Genomic DNA, 12,603 nt, shown 5'->3' with positions numbered 1-12,603 from the left:
GACCTGCCGCCTAATGTCGCTGGCCCCCGTGCCTCCCTGCCTTCGTTGAGGTGGGGCAAACGAGAGTCCAGGGGCACCTGGGGCTGGCAGCCTGGAAGCCCCAGGTATGGACATGAGGCCTCTCCTGGAACATGAGAGCCTAGTGGCAGGGCCAGGCCTGGCCACTTCCACTGGGGGAGGGACACCTGCCTGGATGCTCCTCCCAGGAGCACAGACCCACCACCAGAGACAGCCCCCATCAGGCCCTGCTGAGCACACAGGGGGCTCCCAGACCTGGACCAGTCAGGTGACTGCCCCAAAGGTGGAACCCTGACCTCTTGTGGGTCCTGGGAGCAGGTGGGAATGTTGGGGACCACCCTATTCCCTGGCTTCTCCAGCTCAGTTTCTCAGGGCCGGTCAAGCTGCAAGCATGTCAGAGGAGGGCCAGGCCCCTCAGGAAGGGGGGAATTCTGCTCCCCCAGGCGCCAAGGGTCTTAGCCCCTGCCCGGCCCAGCCCTTTCCAGCAGGTGAAGCGCACGCACAAAGGCACACAGCTCTGGACAGAGGTGGGATGGTCCTGCCCAGGACAATCCTGGAGCAGATGGCTGAGGGGGTGGAACTAGCTCCATCCCCAGAAAGTAGCCAGAGAGTTGCTGAGAAGGCCCCATAAGCCCCCGGGGAGGAGAGGCCCCTCGAATGCAGGCTGCCAGACTCCAGGCCCAACTCCAGGTTGACCGTGAGCGGGGGTCCTGCTGCACCAACTCCTATCCCCCTCCAACCTCTACACAGGGCCTGTGCTGACTTCTGGTGCCTCCACCCATGGCTCTCTTCCAAAAGCCAGCTGCCACCCTCCAACGCCACCCAGAGTCTCTCATCACGGGCCGCCGTCCAGGACGGGCTGGGCCAGCTTTCCCTGTGGCACTCGACTACCAGAGAGCCGGGCAGGCCGGGCAGAAGCGCCGACACCACACACAGAGCGGTGAGCGAAGCAGCAGTGGGTGACTGAGGAAGGGCAGAAGCCTCTCCTCCAGCCTAGATCTCTGGCCCCGGCCAGGGGTCCTCCGCCTGCCCACCAGGGGGCACCTCCCCCACTGCCCCGCTGGAAGGCTGGACTTGGGGGCAGCATGGGCTCTGGCTGGGCACAAGGGGGCACTGGTGCTCACAACTGTCCACGCAGCAGGCACTGCTACCAGCCCCACTGGACAGAAGAGCACTGTGAGGCTCAGAGAGGTTCAGTGATTGGCTCAAGGTCACACAGTAAGTCAGCGTGGGCACTTGAACCCCAGCAGGCCAGGTTTTGGCTTCCTCTGGAGACCTGCTTCTTTCCTAACACGATGATTTGAGGGATGGTGGCTCTGGGACCGTGCGTGTTAGGCAAGCAGGCCGTCTCCCTCAGAGCCACAGGTCACGGTGCCCCTCCCTCTCATGAGGTCTTGCGGACTTTCCTCATTGAGCCAACTCCTCTCCTCCTCCTCTAGCTGTGGGCAGAGTGCTCCAGGGCCTCTGACTGCAAACTCTCAGTATCACAGAAAGTGGGACCAGGGAACGGCCCAAGGCAGGGGTCCTGGATGGGCAGCCCAGGAGGCTGGGCCCTTGGGTGCCCCGCACGGGGAAGGGTCTTAGCTCTACAGGCCCCGGTCGGGGGGGGGTGTGTGTGTGATTGCAAACCTCCTGCGTCTGTCTAAATTCCCTGGTTGCTTCTCTCGACTTGTTACAAAGTAACACGGGTCATTGTGGCCAGTGGGGCCACAGCTCACGGGAGACCCCCCGAGCCTCATCCGGTCCCTGCGCCCATGGCACGGTTTGTGGCTGCGTTTCAGCAGGGAGAACAGCCCAGCACACAGTAGGAGCTCAGGGAGCACTTGCTGAGGGATGCAGAGAGACTCAGGTTTGAGAGGCCCCATCACCCCCCAGATGCCCCTCACCACCCCCGCCCCCAGCCTCCCCGCAGGCTCTCCCGGCTGCAGACGTGGCCCGAGCACGGTCTCTTCTCCGTGCCGAGCCCACGCGACTGTGTGCAGAAGCCTGTGGACCCCTCTGCAGGTGTTTAGGAAGTAAAGTATGCAGAGGATCACAAAGGAAGCCAGGCGAAGTGCCACAGCGATCAGATGATGAGAAAACAAAGGTGCGGCGGGGTGCCTCGCGGGCTTTCCCCGGAGCAGGCTCCGCACGACCCGGCAGCACGTCTAACACCGGCTGGACTCTCCGAGTGGCGCGGAGCGTAGAAGGTATTTCGAGGCACCGGCGGCAAATGCAAGGGGATGTGAACGCGTCGGCAGCTTCTGCTGGCGGCCACGGCCCAGATTCTGGAGCACTGTCACCGCCTTGCTCCCAGCAACAGAGAATGTTGCGTTCTGGGTGGAGGTTAGCACAGACAGAGCTGTAACTTCTTTCTCGGCCAAATTCCCCAACTCCCTGAATTCTTTCCCTGGGCCTCTCCGTGCACCCCAGTTACGAACCCTCGCCTCCAATGACCTGCCTTCACACCTGCGCGCACCCACCACAGTTCGCCCTCCTTCTAGAGCTGACCCCACCAGCCACCCTGCGGGGCTGTCCTGGCCTGGCGGAGACGGGTGCCCCCACCTCTGCGCTGCGCGGACCACTCCTTCTACCTCGCCCAGAGCTTTGCTTCAAGTGCGTCTCATGAGATGCTGCTGGTATTTCTGGAAGCCGCCTCCTAACTGTCCAAGAGTGTCCGGGACTTCTCAGCGTCCCTGGCCACCCCAACCCCAGCCCTAAGACTCTGTGACAACCAAAAACTCCCCCCTGAGTAACGGCTCCTGGTTGGAAATACCACCTTATCCTTTGCCTTTAGCGGTGTGTGTCTGGCCTGCAGCGGCCCCCACGTCCCCCAGCCCCCCAGATGCACAGTGATAGGGAGGTGCCAGTCCCTGGGTCACTCGGAGGGAGCGTGCCAAGACATCTGGAGTAGCAGGAGTGTGGTGTGGGCAGGCCGCGGCATGCCAGAGGAGGAGGTCAGGGAGTGGGGGAGCTGAATGAAGAGGCTCATCCTTTCAAAATAGTTGCGTTGGTCCAGTGTGTCCCACGCTGCATGACAACCGGGGGTGCAAGTGATCATCCGAGCCAACCCTGGCGATGGGTGGCACCATCTCTCTCCCCGGGGCCTGGTGGGCGGAATGGATTCCCTTGGTCCCCAGAGCCAGGGATGGGCACTCAGGGCCCTGATGCTTGAGGACACACTCAGATGTCACACACAGCTCACCATGGGGGTCTACATGGCTCCACGTGGCGTCAGACACTGAGGACACGCTCAGACACAGGGATGGGCCTGGACGGCCAATCACAGGATCAGGAAGGGGGTCCTCAGTGTTGGGGACGTTGCCCGAAGGTATGCAAGGGCCACCGGCCCAAGATTCTGGTACCGATGGGGAGGGAGCCTGGGGAGGCACCCTACCCAGGGCCCGGCTGCCCACCAGGGAGGTAGTCATGCTGGCCTGTCCCTCCAGGTGTTGGCAGCACTGCCACCATCCCAGGACCGACCGGCCGGGGTGCAGATGAGACTCAGATATGGCCAGTGTCTGCGAGCCCCAGCCTGCTGAGTTTGGGAGGGTCTGAAAGCCCCAACTGAGTTTCTCACCAGACTTTGATGTTCTGGGAGGCAGAGCCCATGGCTTTTCATATCTGTGTTTCAGAAACTGGCAGAGGGTGAGCCCACGGTGGATGAATGCATGGAAGGGTGGAGGTCCTGGTCCCCCGCCTGGCCAGCCTTCCTCACCCTCACAGGGAGGCAGGGCAGTGGGGCTCAGGCGTTTGGTGTCCATCGGCATCACCAGCTCTGACCTTAGGAGGCCCTCCTGTGATCCCAGCAGTCATGAGGGCCTTAATGGCGCCTCACGCGGGCCTAAGGGTTTCCTGGCCCCTTTCTGTCCTGGGCCTTCCCCAGCCCCCCCACCCCCGGCATGAATACTCTCAGTTCTCTGGGACCTGCCATCTCTCCTTGCACCTGTGGGTGCTCTGGGGCCTCGACCCCCAGCTCTCTGCCCTCTGGCTGGCCTCACCCTTGCACTCTGGACCACATACCCAGCGCCTATGGGACAGGGCCGCACAGTGTCCCCCTAGTGTCCCACCGAGGCAGGTGTGCAGGGCCTGACCCCCCCAGCTCCTTTCCAGGGGACCCCTCCCAGGGTCCAGCACCCACAGCAGACACCACTCAAGGGACAGGACTCTGAGCCCTGGGGACCCCTTTCTGGGACCCAGTTTCCTCATCCACACGCTCAGTGGCTAGACCAGATGGTACTCACCCCGCCCTGCAGACACCCCTGGAAGGACCGCCAAGCAGTGGGCCAGAGGAGGCCAGGGCGAGGCTGGAGGAAGCAGGGCCTTGGCACCTCAGCAGGTGGGAAGGAGAGGCCCAGAGCTGAGGCTCCTGCAGGGCCCGCGGCGAGCGCACAGCCCATCCCCCCACCCCCATGCTGAAGGTCCCCTGCAGGGCCCGGGGCTAGCGCACAGCCCATCCCCCCACCCCCATGCTGAAGGTCCCCTGCAGGGCCTGGGGGCGAGCTCACAGCGCAGCCCACCCCCCGTCCGTGCTGAGGGCGGCTTGCCTCGTGGCTGTTAGCTGGCCCTCACCTAGCACGCCCGCAGAGCACTGGTGTCTGGTTTTCTGTCTTCCCACCCTCAGCCCCTACCTGGTGGGTCCACAGACAGCCTGGCCTCCCCTGTGAGACACAGCAGGGGTGGCGGGCAGGGCTCTGGCCTCTGGGGGGCTGAGGTCAGGGCAGATGGCAAGGGAGCAGGATTGATGGAGCCCCTTGGGGCTGCCCTGTCACCCAGCCAAGCCTCCAGAACCCAGGGGGCACTTAGCGCAAATGAGCAGCGTGCCTCCTCAGCTGGGTCACCATACCAGCGGCCAGCTGCGTGCAGGCCCCTTGCTGTCGTCTGCCTCCCTGTGGCCCCAAACCCTGCACTGCCTCCCCGCGTCTCAGCCCCACTCCCTCCCCCCGGAATTCTACCTGGGGCCTGGCCCGAATGCTGTGTCCCCTGCTTGGGGGCCCCCCACTTGCAGGTGGGGACCCCGAGCCTGTTGGAGGAACACTGGTGTCACTGGGTAACAGTGACGTTAGCCAGGTGCCCCCAATCCCACGAGGGTCAGAAGGCCGGCCCCCTCATTGCCCACCCTGTTCTGGGCCATGACACAAAGGAGATGCGCTGGCTCAGCAGTTCCAGGCACAGAATGTGGGAATGGGTGGCCCCTGGCCCTCCCACCCTGACAGGGATGGAGGAGTTGAGGCTCACAGGGGCCGGAGACGAGCCACGGACCCAGAGGCAGTCAGGGCCCGGACCCGTGGTCTCTAAGCACCCACACACCAGGGATGTGCCCCGAGAAGCTTGTGGGCGGCAGGGGTGCAGAGTGGGCCAGGACTCCTCCCCACAGTCGCCAGGGCCCCTGAGCCTGCAGCAGACACGAGAAGGCGTGGCCCTCTCCCGAGGGACCATGGTCACGAAACACCTGGGCCCAGGATCGCCGTTGCCAGACAGAAAGTACCTGAGAGCATGGAGCAGATGTGCCGGGCCACCAGCAGCCACGGGCCACACTGTGGCCCCGATTCACGCGCCGTGGTCCTAACCCGCAGGATACCGGAAGCTGCCCGTATCCGAGTGCGCGGGCTTTGCAGAGGTCACTGGTTAAGGTGAGGTCACACGGGAGTCGGTGGGCCCCTAATCTGATAGGACTGCTGTCCTCACTTCTATAAGGTGAAATCAGGAGGCCGCACAAGGAGAACCCACGTGAAGATGAAGCCAGAGACCTACAGGCCGAGGAATGCCGAGGACGGCCAGAGAAGCTGGGAGAGCCTGGAGCAGACCCTGCCTCTCGGCTGCAGGATGAACCAGCCCTGCTAACACCTCAATCCCGAGCTTCCAGCCTCCGAAATGCCAGACGAGAACCTTCTGTTGTGTAAGCGGCCTGGTGCGTGGCGTCTTACGGCAGCCCTGGGAAGCCGGTGCACTCCCGACCCCCGGCACCCAGCCCAGGCCTGGCACATGGGAGGTGCTTGGAATCCTTTACTGCTGAGGCCTGCTCAGACTTGGGGCGCACCCCAGGGAGCAGGGGGAGCCCGAGTGTGGGTGGCTGGGGGATGCCCAGGGAAGCGGAGCAGTGGGGCCAAGCCCCCAGGGAGGAAGGAGCCAGCCATGTACTGTGGGTGGGCACGGGGAGGACCCACTTGGTGGGAGGAGGTGTGTGTGCCAGGAAGGCGAGCCAGCCAGGAGCTCGTGGGAGGTGACCTCACGGCCACAGGCAGATGAGGGGATGGGATGAGGCTGAGCTGGCCCCTTCAAGGGGCTCCTAGACCCACCCAGGATCCTAGGATTCCTGCTGGGAGGGCACGTGTGCCCCCCTCCCACGCACGGCTTCCCCGGCATCCACAGCCTGTCTGAAGACAGTGGAGGGGGCTGGCGGCCTGGGCCCTGCCCCCCAGTGCAGAGGACACAGCTGGGAGGCCATGCCTGCCCTCACCTCACACCTGGCTACCATGTGCTCCCACCTGGGAAGGTGGGGTAAGGCCTGGGATGGGAGGAAACACCCCCCATCTGTGCCACCCCCACCCCCAGGAGACTTCTGGCAGCTCAGGGCACCTGCCCGGGCCTGTACTGGCAAGAAAGGCCGCCAGCCACCGCGGCAGTGAGGAGCCGGGCTCCAGGATGGGTGGCCTCAGGCTGGAGCCCTCCCACTCCCGGGCCCGTTTCTTCTCCCAGATGCGGCCAGTGAGCTGAACCCTGGGCTGTGCTGACAGCCACACGTGATCAGGGATGGCGCCAGCAAGGAGACAGTGGCCGGGCAAGGGCTGAACTAGGCAGTGGGGCCCAGTTCCTCTGCCCCCCTGACGCGGGCTAGGAGTCTTGGTGTGAAACCACACTGAACCAAGCCGGGTCTTGGGAGGAAGAGTCTGGGTTATGAGAGAGGTGCCCAGCCTCTCACTGCCCGGGCATGTCCAGGCCTCTGGGAGTGGTGGATGCCGGTCCCACGCCCGACCTGACTCCCAGTGGCCTGGGGTGAGCCCCTCCCCTGGCCTGTCTCCTGTCCAGGGCCAGCCAGGTGGACACCTGCACCTGTAGGCGTGGTATCCTACCACAGGCATGAACACACCCACACCAGCTACCCGTGCTCTCCTCCTGGCTCTGAAGCCTGGCCAGTGTGTCCCCAGTCCCTCTCCCAGGAGGCCTCTGTGGCCCCGAAGGCCCGTCAAGCTCAGGCTTACACTGTTCCTTCATTAGTGCCCGCACGGAGCCAGACTGACATCTCCCGTCTCCTAGGCTCACTCGCTGCTGGATCAGGCCTTTGTCCGTGACTCCCGGGGGACCCGGCCCAGCATGGTGCTGGGGACATGCTGGCTCCTTGCACTAGCCAGGGGTCCGCAGCCGGGCCATTCTGTGTATACCTGGGGCCCGCCTGGCTCACGCCATGGGGCGCAAGCCTTCCTTGGTGGCGCAGAAGCAGCAGGCCCGAGGCCCGCGGAGGAGCGGCCTTCAGCAGGCAGGCCCGGGGGACCGGGCAGGGGATGAGGCCCAGCCACGCCCTGTCCCGATGGACGCAGGGAGGCCAGACCAAAGGCTCAGGAGGAGCTCTGGTTCACACGTGTTCAGAGCTGGCCTGAGAGATGCAGCCAGGCTTCAGGAGAAGGCAGCTGGTGGTCCACCATGGCCTGGCCTCGGATTCCTGTTTCAGGCCTTTGGACTGCAAGGGCTCGAGGCCTCCAGAAAACTCAAGAGCCCAGGACAGGGGAGCAGTGAATGCCACAGGCTTTGGGGTCAACAGACTGGGCTGCAGTCCCTAGAGCTCCATGTGGCCTACGTGCGCTGAGCAAGGTTACGTGGCTTCCCTGGGCCTTGGTTTACTCATCCGAAAGTCAGGTCTACAAACACCCTTCCTCATCTGATGCGTCAAGCTGACAGTAACGGGAAGAGACGTGCACCGAGTCTGGGTCCTAATAAGGGCTCTCAAGGCTGGATGCCACTGACCGAGCGGGTCTGCACGGGCCCACAGAGACCTCGGGGCAGGGGCAAGGGGGAGAACAGCTGGGCAGTCCGTGGCACTGGCGCCCCTCCTGGGGACCATCAGGGGGCTTGTGACTCTTCCTCTGTGGCAGGTGAAGAAGCAGAGGCCAGGAGAGGCCAAGCAGGGCGGGAAGCTGGTGCAGCAGGACTGACATCTGAACCAAGGCCCAGGGAGGATGGGAGGGTATCCCTCCTCTCTCAGGATCATGGCAACGTGTCCAGCAAGATGCTCAGACCATTGCATCATACAGGTGGCCCTGCTGAATCCTGGCTCCCTCGGGCCTCCCCACCACGTGCCTCCCCCCGTCTCAAAGCTGGGGATGATGAAACCATAGGTCCTCGAATGGTGGAGGGCCAGAGTGGCAGCACGACTGGGGGCTGAGGACCGCCTGGGGCCCCGGGGCCGCCCCACAGACCACAGCTCAGGGACAGATGCTGGGCAGGTTCTTTTGGGCCCAGCCAGGATGGCCCTTTCTAGGGTGTGGGGAGCAAGGCCAGGGCTTCTGAGGGCACTTCCCCAGAATCTCTCACCACCCATGCAGTCAGGCCCATTTCTGCCGATGGGCCTGAGGGGTGGTCCCTGCTGGGGCTTCCACAGCCCCGCTGGTTCCCACCCATGCTGGCAGGTGGGCCTCAGCCCCGGGGTAGAGGGGCAGCCAAACAGTTCTCATTGCATGGACAGCCCCCTCTGACCTCCAACCCCCAGGGCTGGACCTCTAGACCCCTCTTCCGCCGCCCAGGCCCTTCGTCTGCCCCCGCCCACCCTGCGCGGCTCAGCAGAGAGTGGGAGACGTGTGGGTCCCCAGCAGTGCTGACTGAGAACCTCCGTGGTGCCGAGAACTGGGCCAGCTTCTGTGACTACGGCAGAGAAGCGTACAGACAGAGGTGGTCCCTGCCCCCAGCACGCCAGGAAGGGTGAGAGCCATACAAGGGAAATCCCTCGAGTGTCGGAAGGCCGGGCCAGTGTGGAGAAATGTCTGGGAACCAGGAGCAAGCTGGCCGGCGGGGGCAGAAAACCTGCCAGCACCAGTGGGCGTGTGTGATTCAGCACGGGGCTCTGCGTTTGCCCGGCGCCCGGCAGAGGGGCCCTGGGCGGGCTTGGACTCGTGGCCCTCACTTTCTCTGAAGCACTCTGGCCCGAGGGAGTTCTGGTTCACACATGTGGCCGTGAATCCCCCAGGCCCGCTTCCTCACCTGTAAAATGACGACGGCTGTCATCACTGAGTGCCAGGCTCGGCCATCCAAAAACATCCCCCGAAGTCCTGAACCGGAGCCCTATGTGCCCGACATTCCCCACTCTCACAAGCCCCCCGTCATTTCTGGCCCCCCAACAGAGGCTGTAAGCACTGCCTGCAGACCCAGGGCCATCTCCTCGCCTCCCAGCCGCTCCCCTGGGGCCTGGGCCAGCTGAGTCGGGGTGGGTTCGCACCAGGCGGCGACCCCAGGGCCTGGCGCTGGAGAAGTCTGGTGGCCAGGCCCCTAGGAGAGGGGACCCAAGCCCGGGCGCCCCGAGAGGCACATGCAGAATGGGGCCACCAGAGGGCGCCTGGCCCACAGAGGCCAGCCCCAGTGGCAACAGGAGGGGACACTGGGCTTGCTGCTGCCCCGGGAGGTCACCCTGTATCCTTTGCTCCACGTGGCGCTGGCACTCATCTCAGCGCCTGGGCCCTGTAGGGCCCTCTGGAGTTCCAGTGCTCATGGGGGCTTTAGCCACAGGGGATCAGGGAGAGGAGCTCCGCTGAAGAAGCCCTTGGCCCTAGGATGGAGAAGTCTTGGGGCCCCAGGAGGAAGGGGCCCTGGCAGGGAGGGCGGTGACCCTGCCCAGAGCGCAGTCCCTGGTGTTCCTGGCCCGAAGGAGGGTGGCACCTGAGCCCTGATCAGCACGATGCTGGGACAGCTGCTGGGTAGCCATCCTCTCCCAGCCGGACACATCACACTCAGACTGCGATGCACTTTGATCGTCCGGGGTCCCTAATCCACAGCATCCCAACCGAAGGGGAGCAAGCCCCAGCCCCTGCTCCCTAGCTCAGCCCCAGCGCAGCGTTCCGTTTGCCCCACTCCCTCGCAGCCCTTTGTAGCTGCCCAAACTCTGCCACTCTGTCTCTCAGGCCTAACCAGGACAGAGGCCCGTGGATTCGAGTAAGTTTAGGAGGGTCCCTAAGGACACAATGGCAGAGTGGGAGTGGGTACAAGAAGAAGAGGCACAGGGGAAGGCTTCCATCCAAGATCTGGGGCTGGGGGGGTGGGCAGCCGCTCAGTCGACCCTGAGACCCAGGCCTGGGGCAGGATCCAGCGGGAAGGCCAGAGACACCCAGGCAAAAGTTCCTGTGTTGTTGTGGGAGGAGGGGCAGTGGTGCGCAGAGGGCCCCCGAACTCGCCCCAGGCACCCAGGCATGCCCACCGGTCCCGCCAGAGACACAGTCCTGACAGTGACAGGAACTCTCAGCAGAGGGAGGGACAAGAAGGCCTGCTTTGGGGTCCTTGGGTGGGGGGGCTCTCCAGAACCTGGGGGGGCAGGTATGTCAAAGGATCTCTCAAGGCAGCCCTCTGTGTGTCTGACCTTCTGGGGCCCAGGGGGTCAGAAATTGGCTGCCTTCCCCCCACTCCCCAGCAAGGCAGGGCCATGGACCTCACACTGATCCACGCCTCTGTCATTCAGAATTCCTGTAGCCGTGGTCATTCCCTGTCCCCTGTGTCACCATTTGAGCAGAGCCCTTACTTGCACACGCCTCCCCCTAGTTTGGGAGCAATCCCCTCCCTAGAGGAATCTGGTCTGTTCTGCTGCTGGCCACTGTGCCCCAGGCACCCCGCACAGACCCAGTGTGCTTCCCCACACATCTGCAGTTTCAGGAGCCTGGGGTTCCGGTGGTCCCTAGAACACTGTACTCCACCCCCCACCCTCACATATACTGGCTCCAAAGCTCCTCAGAGGCTTGCAAGGAGGGGGGTGGGCAGGAGGGGGGTGGGCAGGACTGCGGGCAGCTGCAGGCCTGAGGATGCCTGGGAGGGTCGACGCTCTTACAAAGAAAAGACACGGCCCCTGGGCGGGATCCAAGGCACCGACCACCTGCAGCTCGACTCCCCGCCAGAGGCAGCCCAGAGTGCCAAGCCGGCGGGCCAGCGAGTGCAAGTTCCCTGGGCAGGAACCCTTGCTTACTGGCTCGAGGTGGCAGAGGGCGCGCCTCGCCCCCACCCCCAGGCGCACAGCTCGCACCCTACTTCGCAGGGGCCCCACTCCCGCCAGGAATGGGGCGCCTCTAATTGAACCCACCTAGGCTGCCGTTGCTGGGGATCCCACAGGAATCCTCAGGCCCGACCCGAGGCGGCTCCCGGAGAGGCCCGTACAGCCAACTGGGAGTCCCCAGCCTGCGACCGCCGTCAGCTGCGCCCGGACAGCCAGCCCAGCGCGCCCCGGGGCTCGGACTCCCGCCCCGCCACCGCGCTGGGCCGAGCCAATGGCCGAAGACGCTCAGCTCTAGCTGTGGCCCTGGAGGACGCTCCCAGCCGGGGACCGCCCGGCCCACAGTCCCACGAGGAGAACTCCGCGGAGAAGGGGCCGGTGTGCGTGCTGGGGGCTGGGGGGCGGCCGAGCGGAGCGCCGGAGACCCGGGCGGCACTCGGAGGCGAGGGCCCGAGGGGGTGCAGACGAGCGGGGGTACAGGCGGCGCGATCCGGGTGCAGGGCACACCAGGGGAGAGCAGGAGAACGCAGGAGAGACCCGGACACGCCGGGGTCCGGGGCCCCCGGTGCCGCGCCCTCACTTACCCGAGATCTCCGCCTGGGGCACGTCGCTCAGGCTGAAGCCCTTGGCTCCGTAGATCTGGCGGACTTCGCTGCAGCTCCGGCTCTTGCTGGCTGGGTCCCCGCGGGCGCAGGCGGCCAGCGCGGCGGCCGCGCAAAGCAGCCACCAGCCTCGGGCCCGCAGCTCCATGGCGGGGCCGGGGCGCCCCGGCCGCCCGCCCGCGCCTCTCTCGGATCCCGCCCGGGGCCGCACAGCCCCCGCCCGCGAAGGGCAGAGCCAAGGTCCCGGCGCGTGCGGCTCGCGGTCCGCAGGCGGCGGCGGCCGAGGAGGCGGCGACAACAAAAGCCGGCGGCGCGGGGCGCGCGGGGCGCGAGGTCCGGCCGCTCGATCGGGCTGCACAGAGCGCGTCGGGCGAGCGCGCAGTCCCGGCTCGGCGCCTCCCCTGCCGGCGGCCCGGCCCCTCGGCTGCCGGGGAGGGGGCGGGGCGGGGCGAGCAGGGGCGGGGCGAGCAGGGGCGGGGCGCGCGGAGCGGGCGGGGCGGGGCGGGGCGGGGAGCTGCGCGGCCGGGCGCGGCGCGGGGCGCGACGCGGGGCGCACCGCGCGCTCCTCCAGCCCTCGGACTGGACCCGCCGGATCGCGCGGAGCTGCGGAGCGCCCGAGGGAGGCGGGGCGGCCGGGGAGGGCGCGGGCCGTGGCGGGGTCCCCGAGGGCGGGTCCCCCACGCCCAGCGCCCGGGGCGGCGGCACCACCTGTGGGGGCGGGGGTGCTGAGGCAGGGCTTCCCCCGCCGGACGTGACATCACGCCTTCCGCGCGCCTATCAGGGGCTTCCCCGCCCCCAGCCTAACTCGGCATCCCTCCCATCTCC

The 12,603-nt window shown here is 65.8% G+C and overlaps 1 protein-coding gene across 1 annotated transcript in view; it reads right to left on the bottom strand.

The window, feature by feature from the left end:
* Positions 1 to 12,148, bottom strand: part of GPC1 (glypican 1) — a 28,868-nt gene extending 16,720 nt beyond the window's left edge. Inside the window, exon 1 of the mRNA XM_035726599.1 lies at positions 11,761 to 12,148. Coding sequence (XP_035582492.1) covers positions 11,761 to 11,926 — 166 coding nt within the window. The 5' untranslated portion in view covers positions 11,927 to 12,148. The remainder of the gene's footprint in view (positions 1 to 11,760) is intronic.
* Positions 12,149 to 12,603: the final 455 nt, after the last annotated feature.

Source organism: Zalophus californianus, chromosome 3 (assembly GCF_009762305.2).
Source record: "Zalophus californianus isolate mZalCal1 chromosome 3, mZalCal1.pri.v2, whole genome shotgun sequence".
Classification (NCBI taxonomy): Eukaryota; Metazoa; Chordata; class Mammalia; order Carnivora; family Otariidae; genus Zalophus; species Zalophus californianus.
Note: the sequence above shows the minus strand (reverse complement) of the source record. Positions and strands in the feature narration are given on the sequence as shown.